At 53.4% G+C, this 17,983-nt stretch overlaps 6 protein-coding genes across 6 annotated transcripts; 4 read left to right on the top strand and 2 right to left on the bottom strand.

Annotated features, from left to right (window-relative positions):
* Positions 1 to 370: 370 nt before the first annotated feature.
* P170DRAFT_445727 (putative NADH-ubiquinone oxidoreductase 64 kDa subunit) lies at positions 371 to 2,678 on the top strand (the record flags this gene model as incomplete). Its single annotated transcript, XM_024850732.1, has 5 exons — positions 371 to 1,196; positions 1,259 to 1,599; positions 1,658 to 1,808; positions 1,863 to 2,594; positions 2,662 to 2,678. 5 exons carry the CDS (start codon positions 371 to 373, stop codon positions 2,676 to 2,678), a joined length of 2,067 nt encoding a protein of 688 aa, XP_024705715.1.
* A 1,249-nt stretch (positions 2,679 to 3,927) lies between these two features.
* P170DRAFT_143461 (uncharacterized protein) lies at positions 3,928 to 4,974 on the bottom strand. The gene is made up of 2 exons (XM_024842483.1): positions 4,688 to 4,974; positions 3,928 to 4,479 (listed from the first exon to the last, which is right to left on the bottom strand). The coding sequence occupies exons 1-2, from the start codon at positions 4,862 to 4,864 to the stop codon at positions 3,961 to 3,963; spliced, it is 696 nt and encodes a 231-aa protein (XP_024705714.1). The 5' UTR covers positions 4,865 to 4,974; the 3' UTR covers positions 3,928 to 3,960.
* A 598-nt stretch (positions 4,975 to 5,572) lies between these two features.
* Positions 5,573 to 7,633, top strand: P170DRAFT_435600 (uridine kinase family protein). The gene is made up of 8 exons (XM_024848975.1): positions 5,573 to 5,824; positions 5,915 to 6,042; positions 6,140 to 6,284; positions 6,370 to 6,412; positions 6,472 to 6,585; positions 6,639 to 6,680; positions 6,733 to 6,964; positions 7,029 to 7,633. Exons 1-8 carry the CDS (start codon positions 5,654 to 5,656, stop codon positions 7,510 to 7,512), a joined length of 1,359 nt encoding a protein of 452 aa, XP_024705713.1. The 5' UTR covers positions 5,573 to 5,653; the 3' UTR covers positions 7,513 to 7,633.
* A 157-nt stretch (positions 7,634 to 7,790) lies between these two features.
* On the top strand, positions 7,791 to 10,285 carry P170DRAFT_381062 (pre-rRNA-processing protein ESF1). The gene is made up of 2 exons (XM_024845552.1): positions 7,791 to 7,954; positions 8,026 to 10,285. Exons 1-2 carry the CDS (start codon positions 7,891 to 7,893, stop codon positions 10,134 to 10,136), a joined length of 2,175 nt encoding a protein of 724 aa, XP_024705712.1. The 5' UTR covers positions 7,791 to 7,890; the 3' UTR covers positions 10,137 to 10,285.
* Positions 10,286 to 10,456: 171 nt separating this feature from the next.
* P170DRAFT_435598 (uncharacterized protein) lies at positions 10,457 to 14,810 on the top strand. Its single transcript, XM_024848974.1, has one exon. The coding sequence runs from the start codon at positions 10,787 to 10,789 to the stop codon at positions 14,405 to 14,407; it is 3,621 nt and encodes a 1,206-aa protein (XP_024705711.1). The 5' UTR covers positions 10,457 to 10,786; the 3' UTR covers positions 14,408 to 14,810.
* A 127-nt stretch (positions 14,811 to 14,937) lies between these two features.
* On the bottom strand, positions 14,938 to 17,940 carry P170DRAFT_405441 (putative sugar hydrolase). Its single transcript, XM_024846588.1, has 6 exons — positions 17,636 to 17,940; positions 17,448 to 17,562; positions 17,308 to 17,371; positions 16,545 to 17,194; positions 16,201 to 16,478; positions 14,938 to 16,147 (listed from the first exon to the last, which is right to left on the bottom strand). The coding sequence occupies exons 1-6, from the start codon at positions 17,666 to 17,668 to the stop codon at positions 15,011 to 15,013; spliced, it is 2,277 nt and encodes a 758-aa protein (XP_024705710.1). The 5' UTR covers positions 17,669 to 17,940; the 3' UTR covers positions 14,938 to 15,010.
* Between the last annotated feature and the right edge of the window lie 43 nt (positions 17,941 to 17,983).

Here is a 17,983-nt window from a genome sequence, read left to right as displayed (position 1 = left end):
GGCGCTAGTATAGTCCTAGTATAGCAGAATGGCACACAGAAAAATCCCAACTGATCGCCGGGAGATAAGACGGCGGCGCCAAGACGGTAGAGCAGGCCGGGCGGGTCTGGCAAGGCTTGGGCGACCCTCTTTGCCGATGACGTCGCGCCGGAAGCTCCCTGCTCGGCGTGATCTGATCTCGTTTTCCTCCGTCCGTCGGAACTCTCGTCCGTTCGCTCGCTGGCTCGGCCTCATCCATTTACTTCGCCTTGCTTTTCTAACCTTTTTCCCTCCCTGCCTTATTTTGCGGAAGTCTCATTATCTCGTTCTTCTCCCCCCTTTCCCAAACCTTGTTGTTCGCCCCCAAACATAAATAGTCACCCTCCTCGCCATGAGCGCAGTGTTGCTCCGGAGTCGACCGGAGACCACAGCGCTGAAGAGAGTTGGGTTATTAACAGGTCGATTATATTCATCGAAACCATCCGTTTCCTCTACTAGACTCTCGGCCGCCCGAGTGCTGGCTCCTCGTCGCAATGGAGTGCCTCAATGTCTCGCGTCACGCACCTTTTTCAACAGCCACCTGTCCGTCCGACACCAGTCAACGACAACGCCAGACACGCCGACTGAACCCCACCGGAAATCGTCCGTGCTCAATGCCGCCATCAAAACGTTTACATACTGTGGTTTTTTCATCGTCATGAGCGGTGCTGCCGTGGTGGCTTTCTTCGTCTACGATGCGACGACGTACCGCGAACGTCCAAGTGCCGAAGACATCCCGGTCTCTGAGCTGGCGTTGAATCCCCGACGGGGAGGGCCCAAGAACTTGCCGATCGCTGAGGTGTTGGTGGGAGATTATGATACGGAGGAAATGGCAGACCAAAATGAGAAACCGCGGCTGGTGATTTTGGGTACTGGCTGGGGTAGCATTGCGCTTCTGAAGCAGCTTCACCCGGGTGATTACCACGTCACGGTTGTTTCGCCCACCAATTACTTCCTGTTTACGCCTATGCTGCCCTCTGCGACCGTCGGCACTCTGGGGTTGAGGTCGCTTGTTGAGCCCGTGCGACGCATCATCCAGCGGGTCCGCGGCCACTTCTTGAAGGGAGAGGCAATCGATGTTGATTTCTCGGAGAAATTGGTGGAGGTGTCTCGGGAAGATGCCAATGGGCAGAAAAAGAGCTTCTATCTTCCTTACGACAAGCTGGTTATCGGTGTCGGTGTGTATTATTGCTCAGGCAGCTGCATTTCGGGATGTTTACTGACATATCTGGTGTTTCAGGATGCATAACGAACCCCCATGGCGTCAAGGGTCTCGAGCATTGCCATTTCTTGAAGACCATCGACGATGCCCGCCAGATCAAGAACCAGGTGTTGGAGAACATGGAGCTGGCTTGTCTGCCTACGACCACGGACGAGGAGCGTAAGCGGCTGCTATCATTTGTCGTCTGTGGTGGAGGTCCGACAGGTGTGGAATTCGCGGCCGAGTTGTATGACCTGCTCAACGAGGATCTGCTTCACTCCTTCCCCAGAATCCTGAGAAACGAAATCTCCGTCCACATCATTCAAAGCCGAACCCATATCCTGAACACTTACGATGAAGCCTTATCCAAATTTGCCGAAGTATGATCTGCTTTTACTTCCAAGCTCCTCTTTGAAATACATAGGCTAACTATTGCAGGCCCGTTTTGCTCGAGACTCTGTCGATGTCCTGACGAATTCCCGTGTTAAGGAAGTCCGCGACGACAAGGTCGTCTTCACTCAAGTGGAGGATGGAAAAACAGTCACGAAGGAGATTCCTATGGGCTTTTGCTTGTGGTCCACGGGTGTCTGTAAGTAAACTGACCTTCAAGATTGACCAGGTCGCACGCTAAACAGCTCTACAGCTCGGGCCGATCTTTGCCAGAAGCTTTCCGACAAGCTTGACTCGCAAAACAACAAGCATGCTCTCGAGACGGACGCCCATCTCCGCCTAATCGGGGCCCCTCTGGGTGATGTGTATGCCGTTGGCGATTGCTCTACCGTACAGAACAACATTGCAGACCATATCGTCTCCTTCCTCCGCACCATCGCGTGGGAGAGAGGCAAGGACCCCGAAAAGCTGCACCTCACGTTCCGGGAATGGCAAGACGTGGCCACTCGCGTGAAGAAGCGTTTCCCCCAGGCCTCCAACCACCTTCGTCGGCTTGACAAGTTGTTCGAGCAGTATGACAAAGATCACTCCGGCACCCTCGACTTCGGCGAGCTCTCCGAACTCCTTCATCAAATCGACACCAAACTGACCTCTTTGCCTGCCACCGCCCAGCGCGCCAACCAGCAAGGCGAGTATCTGGGTCGCAAGCTGGCCAAGATGGCCGCTGCTCTGCCCGGCATGAGGATCAACGAGATCGACCACGGCGATCTGGACGAGGCCGTGTACAAGGCCTTCCGGTACCGCCACCTGGGCAGTCTGGCGTACATCAGTAACGCCGCCGTTTTCGATTTCGGCGGCCTCAACTTCAGCGGTGGCGTCCTGGCCATGTATCTCTGGCGTAGCGTGTACTTTGCCCAGAGTGTCAGTCTTCGCACCCGGGTGATGCTTGCCATGGACTGGGCCAAGCGGTCGCTCTTCGGAAGAGGTTCGTTCCTTCTCATTACCTTATTGTCTCCTCGTGAAAACTCACATACTAACTGGGAATTCTCTAGACCTCATGAGCTTCTAAGCTCCTCTTGACCCAAACCCTCTCTTTATTCCCTCACCCCGCCCCCTTGTCTAGACGAGCCATCTGCTGTGGTAATCCCTGACAGGGGGGGTGGGTTCCCATTTACGTGACATGCATGCCTTCTTCTCTCCTAATCATTCCTACATACAATCCACATAAGAGACCGTCCTGGACGCGAGCCATGATATACCAGCGTTATGAATCGGACTGGACTGGATTGGAAAGGAGAGCCCTGGACTTTACTTACCCCTTTTCCTCTGCTGCTTCATCATTTCCTATGTTGCATTTGAATGGCCGGTTAACATGTACTCAACCGTCGGTACCTCGTTTGCGGTACTCTAGATGTATGAAAAATTGATTTTGTTATAGACCGATCTCTCTCCGCTCTTTTGTATTTAATTTTATTTTCTTTCTTTTGTTTTCAGTTCTAATGATTGTGTGTTTAGAGTGTTTGCTGGTGTGTTTGCAATAGGATGGCCTGTTTGTCTGCCATGATATATATATCGGATATTCGGGTGAATGTCAACTCACCCAATTCACATCAAATAAACAGCTAGCAGCATTCAAATTTTTGCCTAAAAAACACGTTTTCCCACTTCTATTGATTACTAGAGACATACTCAGAGTTCAGGAACACTGTCTACCAACCAACGATCGACTAGAGGTCTACTATAAACGCAGTATTTAGTACGGAGTATACAATCTGCAATCTTACAGCGACCACCGACGCCAAGCAGATCGACGAACCAGCCCTAGAGCCGACCGAGAGACGAGAATCGGCAGTGAGCGCTGTCTCGGAGTAGGATTTAAATCGAGAGTCCCGGCCCTGGAGTGGAGTACGGCGAGTCGGACTCGGCGAAGATTGAATAATGGATATTGAAATTTGGACCGCGGTCCGCCGATTGCAAAGGAGACTAAGCCTGGTCGGTACACCGGGCGTCGATGGATGGAACCGGATACTCCGTCGCAGGCATCATGATTCATGGATCAGGCAGAGACTCCGAGGACAGGACTGACGATTTCGGGTCGGTTGACGAGCGGCGGAGAAAGTTCATTGCGCGTTTACCGAAGTAGAGAGAACATGGCGGTTGGTGATGAGAGATCAAATAAGACAAAAAGAGTATATTGGTATTATTATGAGGTCAAAGTTACAAAAGCAGCATTGCCAATGAGCCTGCGCCAGAAACACCTCGCTACACAGAAAGGTAGTAAGTAGGAAACAATAATTGACCGGGTCCCGGATTCATCACTACCGGAGCGACGGCCGGGGACCTTGTCAACTTCACGAGATCATCGGGTCGACGTCTCCGCTATTGGTCATTACGGTGTCATTAGAGCCATTGGGGCCGGCTTTCGTGGCGTCTTTGTCATTATTGGTGGCGCTTGCATCGCCGAGTCCGAGGTCCAGCTTCTCGGGGATGTCCTTCTTAGCTTCGCGGGCCTTTTGCTCGACCCATGCGCGGAGCTTGACTAGGTTGCGCAGCCGAGCCTCTTTGCGAGCGCCCTGGCTTTGCAGGATGGCTTCGTTCACGCGGGTGGCGATTTCCTTACGTAGGTCGGGGTGTAGAAGGGGGGCAATTGATGGGGTGAGGTTTTCAGTCGGGAAGATCAGAAGGGCCAACGTCCGCTCCAGATCTTCCAGAAACTGAGGATTGGTGGGCGCCCGAGGAGCGAGATGCGAGGTCGCAAACTCCAGAGCAGGGCTGATATCGCCGTTCGGCTGAGATGTGCATGTGCGAATCAACTCAACTAGCTGTAAACGCAGCAATGCAAAATGCAACGAAGGATGCTCATCTAAGATCTAGTCGGTCACGCATGTTAGTGTACGGTTCGACCAAGCAAATTCTGAAAAAAATGTGACATGTAATGGTTTGCATCATACTGAGGACTGAAGATGTTTGTTTTTCGTCAAACCCCCGAAGAGGTTTTACGAGTGGTGCATGAAAACAAAATATAATCATAGCAAGGGGAAAAGAAAAGTGTGATGAAGGAGAGGTGGAAAATCTTACCTGAGGATTGAGCTCGTTGATTTTTTCGATCGCAGACTGGATATTACCAGAATGGATCGCAGTCCGAATGGCTACCCTTTGCTGAATAGACTCCACATCCGTCTTGGGCTGGATGTTGGCCTCGACTGCAAATTTCTTTGCGGCAGCGGGGTAGCCATTGGTGATGAGGTAGTCCATGACCAAGTCATTAATATCACTGCATTGCCACGTTAGTCGCTGTTGATCTAACGACACCTCAAAAATAAAATGGCATGCGAATGGGGTTCAGTAGGACAAGTTAATGTGTTTCTCCTCAAGATATTTCAGAGAGATTCCCAACTTGATTTTGAAATGCATCATAATGGGGCAGGGGACCAATTGTGTCGGAAACACGGGGCGGGAAGAACTCACGTCTTGGATGGCTTGACCTCGTCGACCTTCCGCTCGAACTGATGCCATGTCGGCGTTGTTGTCGAGGAAGTGGGAGACATCTGCTTTGCTTCCCGTTAAAACCAAGCCCCCACGCACGCACAACACGTCGGGAAGCATACGTAATTAGCAGACGACATCGTGTATGCTAGTGGTAGCGAGAGTCCTGGGACAATGCGCTCAGAGATCCTGTCACAGGAGAGATGGCCGTCTGTGAAGATGGAGAGCTTCGCAGACGGGAGCCATGAGGATGCTGGGAGGAAGAAGAAGGGAAGAAGAGGAGAGAGAGAAAAGCTCGGGAAGAAAAAGCGGCGGGAGCTTGGTCACGTTTTGCCGCAAGCGAACAAGTCACGAGGGCCGGCTAAGCCCGAAGAGCGCAAGCGCCGCGACTAGCCGCGTTGGGCGTTAGTCGGTCTGGCGCCTCTTAGCGCCTGCACAGAAGTAGTAATTCGACTCTTATCAGTCGCTTTGTGCGTGCTATTGTGAGGTGGCAAAGGGCCTGACTTGCCCCTGTCGACAGGCTCGGTTCTGAAGAACAGAAAAAGCAATTCCCAGACCATGGAGTCCATCTCGCCCGTGTACTCCGCTGCCACGGAGAAGCGCTACTCTCCGCCATGGGCGGACTTGAGTATCATTGGTATCGCCGGTAGCTCGGGCTCCGGCAAGACCTCGGTGGCTATGGAGATCGTGAAGTCGCTAAACCTGCCGTGGGTGGTGATCCTCGTAATGGTATATTATTGCCTCGATTTCCTCCACCCGCCGCCATAGAAATGCCAGTCGTGGAATTGTCCCTGCAACTTCTAACGTCGGTTGCTACAGGACTCGTTCTACAAAAGCTTGAACCCGGACCAACATGCCAAGGCGCATAGGAATGAATTTGATTTTGACTGTCCGGATGCCTTGGATTTCGATGTCTTGGTGAACACCTTAAAGGACTTAAAGCAAGGGTACAGATAAAATGCCCTCTCGTCGTAACCTGGGTCTCGACCAGCAGACATGGTTTGTAAAGTAACTAACAACTCTCGACCCTTGAACAAAAAAAAGGAAGAAGGCAGACATTCCCGTTTATTCATTCGCCCACCATCAACGCCAACCTCAGACGACCACTCTTTATTCTCCTCGAGTTTTGATCCTGGAGGGTATTCTAGCTTTGCATGACCCGAGAATCATGGAGCTGTTGGATGTTAAGGTAGGACTGCACTGGCGTAGCTGGAGACTTATTGCTCTTTTATTTCTTCTCGTCTTTTTCTTCATGCTGACCAGCTCTTCTCCAGATCTTTGTAGAGGCAGACATGGATGTTTGCCTGGGGCGCAGAAGTGGGTTATTTTCCAAACCCTAACGGTGAATGAACTACTCTAACGGAAGACGGAGCTAGTCATGCGCGATGTTCGGGAGAGAGGAAGGGACATTGATGGAATCATCAAGCAGTGGTTTACTTATGTTAAACCGTCGTACAAGTACTATGTCGAACCCCAGCGATCTGTCTCCGGTGAGTTGACATTCGGCCTGAAAATCTTGAATTGGCCTGTCTAACCGACTCAGATATTATCATTCCCCGAGGTATTGAGAACAAGACGGCCATTGGTAAGAAATATCATTCGCGACTGCCACTGCAGGTGTTGACTTATCCATCCAGACATGGTGGTAAAACACATCCAGCGTAAACTTGAGGAGAAATCAGAGAAGCACAGTGCGGAGCTGCATGAGCTGAAAAAGATTGCCGCTGATTTGCAGCTTTCTCCCAATGTTTTGATGATGCCCCAGACGCCCCAATTCATTGGCATGAACACAATCCTCCAGAATCCGGAAACGGAACAGGTTGATTTTGTGTTCTATTTTGACCGTCTTGCTTCCTTGCTGATCGAGAAGTAAGTCGCGTGGAACAATGTAACGGAGATATGCTGGTTGCAGCTGCTAACTTCATCGGAACAGAGCTTTGGACAGTGCGTCGTACGATCCCTCGTTTGTGAACACGCCTCAGGGGACGACATACAACGGCCTGAACCCGGTAGGCGTTATGTCTGCTGTTGCCATCCTACGAGGAGGCTCTTGTCTCGAGACAGCTCTCAAGCGAACGATTCCTGATTGTATTACGGGTCGCGTCCTCATTCAAACGAATGCACGAAACGAGGAGCCAGAGCTGCACTATCTTAAACTGCCCGATGGCATTGAAACACATGCTACTGTCATGCTGATGGATCCTCAAATGGCCAGTGGTGGCGCCGCCTTGATGGCCGTCCGTATATTGATTGACCACGGAGTGGAAGAGCAGAAGATTGTCTTCGTGACATGTGCTGCCGGCAAAATTGGACTCAAGCGATTGACTACAGTATACCCGCGTCTGAAGGTTATCGTGGGACGGATCGAAGAGGAGCGCGAACCTCGATGGATGGAGAAGAGATATTTTGGGTGTTAAGTTGAAGCATTGATACCACACGTCCGGGACATGTGATGGAGTTGAATGTAGAATGTGCATACAATGACGGACATTTTGGCTAGTACATACTATATTCATATATATTTATAAAACAAGGAACACAACGAGATCAATGAAGAGAATAAGTCTTAATTTTGTAGCGGTAGTACATGTACTTGGGAGGGTTTGCGGCCGGAGGAACGCACGGGCCACATTCTTCGCAGAAAATTATCCTTATCGTCACATTTACTCGGCCGCTTTTTTTTTATCTGCCGTTGGACGATCCAACTTTGTCGGTTTTTCCTCAACAATAATCGATCCTTTTAACTCTTCGATTGATCCCATCTTTCTTCGCATTTTGCATGTGGATCTGCCACAATGCCTAACCAGAAGAAATCAAAGAAGGGCGGCGCTGCCAAAGACCAGGCCGACTCTGTGATCAGTACGCCCTGCCAACCATTTCCTGCCTTGGAAGGCCAACCTTGAACTGACAATTACATCTGCGTGCTATAGAGGATCCTCGATTTTCCAATATTCAAACAGACCCTCGGTATCGTCTTCCGAGCAAACGCCAGACCCATGTGAAACTCGACAATCGTTTCGCGCACATGCTGCGCGACAAGGACTTTTCCCGAAACGCCGCAGTTGATCGCTACGGACGCAAGCTTGCCCGCGACGACACAAAGAAGCAGCTGGAGCGATTCTACCAGCTGGATGAGCAAAACGATGAAGACGACGACGACGACGACGCAGAAGTTAGTGGCGAAGATGACGAGGTGGTCCTGAGAGAATTGCAGAAGGCCGAATCGTACGATCCTGCGCGAGACGGAGGGTTTTCGTCTTCATCATCCGAGGAGGAGAGTAGCGATGAAGAAGATGAGGAGGACGAGGCCGAGCTTGGCGGTGAGGAGCTTGACTTCCCCGACAAGCAACAGGCCGGTATACCCACGGGCGACGTGACGAAGCGGATTGCCGTGGTGAATCTCGACTGGGACAACATCCGGGCGGAGGACCTGATGGCGGTGTTTTCCAGCTTCGCGCCCACGGGTGGCCGTGTCCAAAAGGTTGCGGTCTATCCAAGTGAGTTTGGAAAGGAACGGATGGAGCGCGAGGAGGCGGAGGGTCCTCCCCGGGAGATTTTTGCGTCGGCAAAGGGTGACGAGTCCGATGAGGATTCCGAGGAGGAATTCGAGGAGTTCGGCTCCGACGAGGACGAGGAAGAGATCAAGAAGTCCATGTTGAAAGAGGACAAGGGCGAGGAATTCAACTCTACACAGCTACGAAAGTACCAGCTGGAGCGTTTGCGCTACTTCTATGCAATCCTCACGTTCTCATCCAGGGAAGCTGCTAAGCATGTCTATGACCTGGTGGACGGTGCTGAATACTTGTCGAGTGCCAACTTTTTTGACCTCCGCTTCGTGCCTGAAGACACCGACTTTTCCGACGACAAACCTCGGGATCAATGCACCCGGATCCCAGATGGCTACCAGCCCAACGAATTCGTCACCGATGCGCTACAACACAGCAAAGTTAAGCTGACGTGGGACATGGAGGACAAGTCGCGCAAGGAAGCCCAGGCTCGCGCCTTCCGGGGCAGCCGGAAAGATATCGACGAGAACGATTTGAAGGCCTATCTTGCAAGTGACAGCTCCGACAACGAGAGCGAAGACGAGGAGGCCGTGGAAATTGTCGACGCTACGAAGGGAGATGGAAAGAGCTCTAAGATCTCTAAGAAAGAGGACGAAAAGCAGCGTATGCGAGCCCTTCTGGGCTTGAGCGCGGAGCCATCCCGTGCGCCCAAATCAGATGGGCCCGTTGGTGAGATGGAGGTTACTTTTACTTCCGGCCTTGCGGGAGGTCCTGAAAAGGATGGAATCTTTGAGAACGAGCCTGAAAAGGATGAAACTACGCTTGAAAAATACGTGCGCAAGGAGCGTGAGAGGAAGAAGAAGAGAAAGGAGAGGATCAGGGCAGTCAGAGAAGGGGAAGACGGAGGCAAAGAGGATGAAGATCACGCCGTGGAGGGCAAGAAGAGCGAGGATGCACCTGAGGGAGAGAAAGAAGATATGGGATTCAATGACCCGTTCTTCGACGATCCTGGTGAGAAGATGACGGCTGCAACCCGTCGTAAGGAGGAGAAGCGCAAGAAGAAGGCAGAGCGGGAGGCGGTTGAGGCGGCCGAAGCAGCCAAGCGCGCCGAGTTAGAGCTTCTGATGATGGACGATGAGAACAAGGGCATGCAGCATTTCGACATGAACGCCATCGAGAAGGCCGAGAAACAGGCCGGCAAGAAGAAGAAGGGCAAGGGCAAGGGCAAACAGGCCCCCGAGGTCAAGGATGATTTCCAGATGGAAGTCAGCGATCCTCGATTCTCTCGACTCTTCGAGAGCCATGAGTTTGCGATCGACCCGACTAACCCTCGGTTTAAGGGTACGTCGGGCATGAAGGCACTGTTGGACGAAGGACGCAAACGGCGACGGGACCGGGACGAGCGTGGGGACGAGGACGAGGTCCCCACGCAGGACAAGAAGCAGAAGAAGAAGCAGAAGAAGGACGCACCCAAGCAAGGCAGTGAGGATCTGAAGAGTCTGGTGGACAAAGTGAAGCGAAAGGCACAGCATTAGGTGGTGTGCACAGTTGCATTGTTAGTAGTTAATTAGGATACCTTTCATTCAATCAAAATCGAACATGTTTCCGAGGCAGTCCCCCCCTTCCAGCCGGGGACCCTGGGCATAAAAGAGAGGCCTATTGGAATTCCAGGACAGGATCCTGGAAGCCGGCTGTCAGTCATCTGCAGGATGAGGTGGTTTGTGTCACCGAAACGTCCGGCTGCATGCGATGAGGCTGAGATCATGTGCCCGCAGCTTCACCGCCCTTTGCATTTCCGACTTCCTTTCGCTTCCTTTCCCTTTTCCCTCGCTCTCCCCTCCTCTCTCCACTCCCTCCTCTGATTGCTCCCGTTCTGGGGTTCAATTCAGTCGTCCTCTGCATCCTCAGCCATTCATTTCGGGGTCCCAGCCCTGAATCCACGGTGATCGGTCCCACTTTGTCTGCCAGTACCCCTCAATTCCTGTCATCGACCGCCACCTCTACTGCACATCAATTCCCTCCCAAGTGGCTCTTCAATCCTCCCATCATGGTTGTTGCTCGGCAGGCTTGAAGAATGGGGAACACCAGTTCTTTCTAACATAGCGGACTTTCCTTTCCTTTCTTATCCCGGTTTCTGTTTCTTTACTTTCCTTTTTTTCGTACAGTATTCTTCGTTTCAGCCACCATGCTGGGACGATTGTTAAGCACCGCAGCGTCAACGTTGAATCCTGCGGCCTATTCCACGAAGAATGCCCACCAGCTCGAGTCCGTCACGGAAGAGGAGCATACGTCCGGCCTCTTATTTCCCGATGCGAGCCTTCTCCGCCATTCGAACACCTATGCATACCCTCTCCACACGACCGTGAATTCTCCGAATGCCTCGACGGCCGGTGCCTACGATGACCGAGGAGTCGGGGTCGACTTGGACCCGATGAAGGACTTTCGTGTGATCATCGCCCAGAATGCCCTAGGTGACAAGGATGCTTGTGTTTTGTTGGATACCCGCGCATCGGAGACGAACGTGCATGGCCTGGGATTAGAACCTCCGCCATTGGATGGTTCGGGTGCAAGACATGCACGGACGGTGTCGACGCTCTCCCGAGGGGCTCGGCGCGGACATTTGTCTCAAGCATCAGTGGTAGAACCGAGTCCCTTTTCGCTTGCTGCGGAAACACGCCGGTCTCCGCCCCTCTCATCCGGTGCTTTTATGCGGGCCCGAGGCCGCAGCTCGACACTTGCACCGGCCGGTGGCTTTCATGATGCTGGCAGCTCACGCCACTCGGCCGACTCGAATGACTCTAGCCTACTGAATTGCATATTTGGCAGTAGTGCTTTCAGCTATCGGGGTTCGTCGACAAAGATGCATATCATCTCCGCCGATGAGGAACCTGGAAAGGCCTCGACCACAAATCAAACGACTCGCAGCCACATGTCTCGGGCACATACTACTGGAAGCCCTGACTTCGCAAGCCCAAACCACCTTCATGATACCAAGCCACCATCGAAAGTGACGATCCTCTTAACCAGGATGTTCAGCGTCAACTTGCCAGAGACTGGTGATGCATCTCCTGACAAGCCAGACATCTCTGCATCCTACTATCAAGAATCGTTTGCTGAACCTGGATTTCCTTTCCCCGACATCACCAAGCGCAAAAAGATCAAAGAAAAGAAAACCCCGATGTATGCCGTGGCGATCACGATCCAGATCCCACTTCTGGGTCGAAATACTGGCCGGCCCGTCTCCCGATTCAGCACCCAGGGCGCAGATTCGCCAAAACCAGGAATGTCTTGCTCGCTGGATTCGGATTATCGGTGGCACCCTGGGTTTCTCGATGACAGCCTTTCCATGGCATCACCACCGGCCAGTTTGGATGAGCGAATCGATTTGCTCGTGGATCAATGGGATGTCATCAACCGTGCTCTTTCGCACTTAGAGAGGCTTTCGCGAAAGGAACTTCTTTTCCTCTTGAAAAAGGTGGATGCGTCCTCTGGTGCACATCCGAAGCCCGCGAAAGCCCCTAATATGCAACGCACGAACCAGACCATAATCCATCTGCCGGCCAACATATTGTCTGTGAATTCGAAACTGAAGGAGGAGGCCATTCGAAGTACTCGCCGCATCAGTACCGCGCTGCAAACTCCACACGTCGTGACCGGACAGAGTCGGTGGGGTGTTTGGCGCGAGGAAGGCCGGTCGATTGTCCGCAGTCTCGGAGACAAAGAGCATAGTTTCTTCTTTCTGGTTCTCATTACGGCTTTTCTGGGAAACCATACCGAGTGGCTTAATGTCCTAGGTCCAGACTGGTACCGTCGCCGGCACTATCTCCAACAGAAGGCGCAGCAGCAGGAGGCGGATCCGATTCTCGCGAACCGCACCGTGATTATTTCGCCGGACAAAATGACGGCTCGCCGTCTGATCTTCCTGTTAGCCGCATTCCTTCCCCCTAAGCAGCGTTTTGAGCCGCTCCCATCCCCTCTCCGCCCTGGTACATCGGCCTCTACTCGCGCAATTTCCCAAAGTCCCCCGAATGTACCGGTCCTTCGGCAAGAATCTCTGCGGCGGGCCATTGAACGACGATCGCGTGCGCAGCGTCTTACTCTCAACGATAGGGACCAACACCAACGGTCTGTCAGTGTGTCGTCAACTGAGACCGCACACCGCTCGGATGATACCGACGCCATGGCGCCGATGGATCCGGGCTCACGCCGGAGAGGATCTGATGCACGTTCCATTCGCACTGTCGCTGTTCCCATGCACGCAAAGGATCCACGTATCAACAAAAATACCGGGATGGCTACGACGTCTACCACCACCCCCAGCACGACTGTCCCGGTTCCGCATTTTGCCTCTCAGAGCCGATCAGAACGGGAGGGTGCGGATTCCGCTGTGGCCGAAAGCAACGATAGCTTGGCTTCCGAGAACCTTCTCAAGAACTTGCGAAGAAGCGATAGCTCCGCGGTTAGCACCAATAACAGTCTCCCATCTACAGGTGGACGATGGGGTAACCTATTTTCTGGTCTGTGGACTCGACAGGATTCGGAATCGGCAGCACCTTCACAGGCCGAAGCCCGACAGCGCTCCGTCTCTGTCTATGCAGGGCCCCCCAAAAGAGGACCTCCTACCCTTTCCCAAATGGTCAAAGAAGCATCGGCCCCCATGCCGAAGGAACATGTCCCGGAGACCTCTACTAGTGGTAACATCTCAATCCCTCACTCCTCAAGTGCCCAGCGCCTTGAAGAAGAGGAAGATACACCGGATCTGTCGTCGACAACTGATCACACCAGGGAATCTTCTCTGAAGTTATCTGTGCGCGGGGACGATGGAGTTGTTGACGTTGACCTTCCTCTGCCTGGATTCGTCTCTCTTTCTTCGTCCGGTGACTCCACTATATCATCTCCGAAAAAGACGCGCACTTCAGTCACCAGTGTTGATGCCTTGGCTTCTACGCACAGCAGCAGTTCCGGATTCCACGGCCCGCTTAGAGACAATGACGGGCCCAGTGTGAATGTTGCTGGCTGGTTGAAGAGCTTTCACGAGGACTTTCTGCTTCAAGCGACTCGGCCTTATGCCAACTTGGAGGCCGACATTAAGCGGGCAATGCAAGCAGAACCCACACCGATTGCATCTTTCGGCGATGCCGATGGAACGGAAAGATGGGTCGACGTTGCGACGACCTTGATCGCGGATGTTAGGACCTTTACCGTAAAAAGACTTCGCTTAAGGCGTAAAGTTGTCGGCAATGCCTGGCAGAGTCCGTCTTCACCATCGGTGTTCTCCCATCCATCGACTCCGAGACACATCCCGGGAGGCTCTACGTCCTCCCAATTTGCGAACTTCTTTTCGCCCGGAACCGGCTCCACTAGGACCTCCGTCCATTCTATCTTAGAAGGGTACGATCCCAGCGAAGTCGAGGAACGTTTCGTCGAGGAGCCCGTCATGGATCTCGATGGCACCTTGATTGATGCATTGGAACGAGTCCTCGCCCAGAGTGGTCCCTCCTCTCTAGCACACTCTCGGGCTCCCTCGCCGTCTCGAGCACGCAAGGGGGATGACCGACCCACCGCGGAGACTGCGAGTCGCGATGAAGTGCCTCCCCTCGAAGTTCCCCGTACAGAATGCCGGAAATTAGTGCTGGGCGCCTTGGAAGAGGTCGTTCGCAGCGTGACTGCCGAGCACTGTCGAGAAGATGTCGACGGTGAACTTGGGTTGGCGGACCGCGAACGCAAGCGATCGTTGGCTGGACCGGACAATACATTGAGAGAAGGCGTGCGCAAATGGCTTCTTGACGTCGAGGAAGCATGGTAAATTGACATGAGTCCGGTCAGATTTGGGAAAGATTGACTGTTGACCTTACGATTTCGAGCATTTTGCTTGTTCTCACTTTTTCTCTTCTTTTTTCCTCTTTCTCTTTCCTCTTCTTCATCTTCCTCTTTTCGTTGATTCTTTTCTTTCTCTTGTTACATTCTCCTCGACTCAACCTTGTCACAGGACCGGCCTTGGCCCGCCTGCTGGTTGGATCTTTTTCTTTTGACTTTACCTTTCTTGCCGAACATCATGATACCCATATGTTTTCTACTTTTGATTCATGCATGACTGACTCATGATATACGAGCATGAGCGATGATGCCACGCGCCAGTCACGTCAGTCATCTAGTCGTGGACACTTGATTACCTTAATATCCAATATCAATTACTTTGAAGATTTTAATTTGCCTTCTCTAAAGAATGAAACCAGATTGTAGACTGCTGTAACCAATACTACATATAATTAGGAAAGAATAGTAGTGAACTCGGCATGGATGCTTGTCATTCATTTCATCATTTCAATCTACTCTGACCATCCCTTGGGAATGCTTCCTACCAACCCCCCCTCCCTCCAGGCCGATAAACAGACCAAGAGAAACCGATCTACTTACCCACGGACGTGACCTTCACGCCCGCATCATCCGCAACCACCGCCCCATCCTTGACGCCCACCGAGACGACCTTCAACACCTTACCCGTGTTGCTGGGATCCACCACATCCACCTTCACCTCGTCCTTCAGCTCGCCATTGACCAGCACCTCCAGCCCATCCAGGGCGTCGCCCTGCGGGGCCTTCAACTTCGCGTTGATCGGGGTCACAGACCCGGGCCGGATCAAGATGGGGAGGGCATCGAAGTCGTGGGTCTCGGTGTACCAGCGACCGGACTCGTAGGACTTGCTGTGATCGAACCAGGAGATCCATTTGCCGGCGTGGTCCTCGGGGGTGCGCGGCACGTAGAAGGTGACCTCGCCGGAGTCGGCGAAGACGGGGGCGACGAGCAGGTTGGCGCCGAACATGTACTGCGTGTCGAGCGGGTAGGTGGTCAGATCGTCCGGGAACTCGAGGAACATGGGCCGCATGAGCGGGGTGCCCTGGTTGTGGCCGAGGAGGGCCTCGGCGAGGATATACGGGGTGAGGAGGATCTTGCGGTTGACGCAGTCGCGCAGGACGGCGCTGCAGTCCTCGCCGTAGATCCAGGGGACGCGGAAGGAGGAAGACCCGTGGAGACGCGAGTGCGAGGAGAGGAGGCCGAACTGGACCCAGCGCTTGTAGAGGGCTGGGGGCGGGGTGCCTTCGAAGCCGCCGATGTCGGATGCCCAGAAGATGTAGCCGGAGAGCATGAGGCTGAGGCCGCCGCGCAGGGACTCTGCCATGGCTTCGTAGGTGGACTCGCAGTCGCCGCCCCAGTGGACGGGGTAGATCTGGCCGCCGGGGGCGGTGCTGCGGGCGAAGAGCAGGCTCTGGGAGGCGCCGTAGCGGTCGATCATGGTGTCGTAGACGACCTTGTTGAAGAGGAGGGTGTAGTAGTTGTGCATGCGGACGGGGTCGGAGCCGTCGTGGTACTGCACGTTGCGGTAGGGGATGCGCTCGGCGAAGTCGGTCTTGAAGCTGTCGACGCCCATGTCCATGAGGCGCTTCAGGTGCGAGGAGAACCAGGCGCAGGCGTCGGGGTTGGTGAAGTCGACGACCGCCATGCCCGCCTGCCAGTAGTCCCATTGCCAGACGGAACCATCGGTGCGCTGGAACGTGTTAGATGGCTAGAAGGGGAATCAGGATAGAACTGTGTGCTCACCTTGATGAAGTAGCCGTTCTTCTTGCCCTCCGCGAAGAGCGGCGAAGCTTGTCCGACGTACGGGTTGATCCAGACACTGATGCGGAGGTCCCGGTCCTTGAGTCGCTTGAGATAGCCAGGCGCATCGGGGAACATGTCGGCGTCGAACTCAAAGTCGCACCATTGGTAGGATTTCATCCAGAAACAGTCAAAGTGGAAGACACCCAGGGGAATGTCCCGGTCTCGGAACCCGTCCAGGAAACCGGTGACGGTCTGCTCATCGTAGTTGGTTGTGAAGCCTGGAAGGAAGAAGCAAAACGGTCAGCTAGGCAACGAGGGATGTTGTAGGAAAAGACCACACTCACTAGTTGTAAGCCACAGGTTATAACTCCAAGACGGAACCAAGCTAGGACGACCCGTCAAGGCCGTATACCGGCGCAGGATCTCCTTGGGCGTGCTTCCATACACCACGAAGTACTCCAGTTCCTCGCCGGCAATGGAGAGGTTTACACGCGTGGTCCGCTCCGACTGGATCTCCAAGCTGACCTTGCCAGGGTTATTCACAAAGACACCATACCCGTTCGAGCTGATATAGAACGGGATGTTCTTGTAGGCCAGCTCGGACGAGGTGCCGCCGTCCTCGTTCCAGATGTCGACGGTCTGTCCGTTCTTGACGAGGGGCCCGAATCGCTCTCCCAGCCCATAGACTCGCTCCCCGACGCCGAGATCTAGCGCCGCGAGCATGTATCCCTGGCGTTCGAAGAAGATCCCATCGTCCCAGCGGGATTTCTCCGTCGTCTGGTCGCCGATGTATCCGATCGATCGCCACGAGTGACCCGTGAGCTTTCCCTTGGCACCGGAGAACACAAAGTCCAGCTCGTTCGGTTCGGTCTTGATGGTCAAGTCTAGGGGGCCGCTGCCATATTGCAGGGCCTTGTTCTTCTCGTGGTGGATCTTGGTGTGGCCGGTGGAGGAGCTCAATTTGTAGTGAGGGCCGTTGTCCACTTGGCCAGCCCTAAAGCGAAGAATAACAATGAGAAAAGGGTTGTGTACACAAGGAAGATATAACGGTGAACACTGAAGACGGAGGCAATTAAAAAGAAAGTGAGGAAAAGATGATCCACATACCAGTGGCAAAACTTGACGCCAATAATCCCTTCCAAGGGAGAGGTGACATGAGCCGAGATGGCCGCTAAACAAGATAAAATCGGGGATCAGCCATTGACACTCCCCACACAACTCCACGATATCGGGGGGAGTGGACGGACCTGAGTTTAGCGTGTCTCCACGGTGTCTCTGGAACTTGTTCAAGAGGAGATCCACGGACTCGTTTTCAACGCTCAGTCTCTCGACATTGTTCATCCAGTCAATGCGAATGCCTTCCTGCAGACAAGGTCAGCCAGCAGTCCTTGGAAATTCGATCAGACATGATCTCGAGAAGCTAGAATCCACCCACGCGAAGGCGCCACATTCCCTCAGTGAACTTCATGCTGGGCAATCGAACAAGCGATCAATTGGGCTCGACAAGAAGGAGAGAAAGATGAAAGAAATCAATGACCTCCAGCTGAGAGGAAATACCCCGCCGGAGAGCCATTTAAGTATTGGGGATTCCCAATGAGCCGGATAAACCAGGCGCGGAGCCGATTAATTTGTCGTCGAGCCCATATCCGTAAAGGGCTAAGGTCCGAGGCCAGGACCGAGCGTAGTCGACTAGGGCCATTCCTTTCCCCTCAGTCGTCTGATAATGGCAGCTGAGGCGGGGACAATTGGGAAGTTGAATCGAAGGAGCGAGCTGGAAGGGCAG

This window comes from Aspergillus steynii (assembly GCF_002849105.1).
Source record: "Aspergillus steynii IBT 23096 chromosome Unknown P170scaffold_3, whole genome shotgun sequence".
Taxonomy (NCBI): domain Eukaryota; kingdom Fungi; phylum Ascomycota; class Eurotiomycetes; order Eurotiales; family Aspergillaceae; genus Aspergillus; species Aspergillus steynii.
The sequence above is the reverse complement of the archived record's forward strand: the minus strand, read 5'-3'. Positions and strand labels throughout refer to the sequence as shown.

Excerpts from the sequence above, each read along its gene's own strand:
- P170DRAFT_143461 (XM_024842483.1), bottom strand. The coding sequence starts at position 4,864 with ATGGACTACCTCATCACCAATGGCTACCCCGCTGCCGCAAAGAAATTT. Across the intron at positions 4,480-4,687 it reads TCAACGAGCTCAATCCTCAG|ATCTTAGATGAGCATCCTTC; the intron begins GTAAGATTTTCC and ends GTGACCGACTAG.
- P170DRAFT_435600 (XM_024848975.1), top strand. The coding sequence starts at position 5,654 with ATGGAGTCCATCTCGCCCGTGTACTCCGCTGCCACGGAGAAGCGCTAC. Across the intron at positions 6,586-6,638 it reads ACCCCAGCGATCTGTCTCCG|ATATTATCATTCCCCGAGGT; the intron begins GTGAGTTGACAT and ends TAACCGACTCAG. Across the intron at positions 6,965-7,028 it reads GCTTCCTTGCTGATCGAGAA|AGCTTTGGACAGTGCGTCGT; the intron begins GTAAGTCGCGTG and ends TCATCGGAACAG.
- P170DRAFT_381062 (XM_024845552.1), top strand. The coding sequence starts at position 7,891 with ATGCCTAACCAGAAGAAATCAAAGAAGGGCGGCGCTGCCAAAGACCAG. Across the intron at positions 7,955-8,025 it reads CCAGGCCGACTCTGTGATCA|AGGATCCTCGATTTTCCAAT; the intron begins GTACGCCCTGCC and ends TGCGTGCTATAG.
- P170DRAFT_405441 (XM_024846588.1), bottom strand. The coding sequence starts at position 17,668 with ATGAAGTTCACTGAGGGAATGTGGCGCCTTCGC. Across the intron at positions 17,372-17,447 it reads TGGAGACACGCTAAACTCAG|CGGCCATCTCGGCTCATGTC; the intron begins GTCCGTCCACTC and ends TATCTTGTTTAG. Across the intron at positions 16,148-16,200 it reads AGAACGGCTACTTCATCAAG|CGCACCGATGGTTCCGTCTG; the intron begins GTGAGCACACAG and ends AACACGTTCCAG.
- P170DRAFT_435598 (XM_024848974.1), top strand. The coding sequence starts at position 10,787 with ATGCTGGGACGATTGTTAAGCACCGCAGCGTCAACGTTGAATCCTGCG.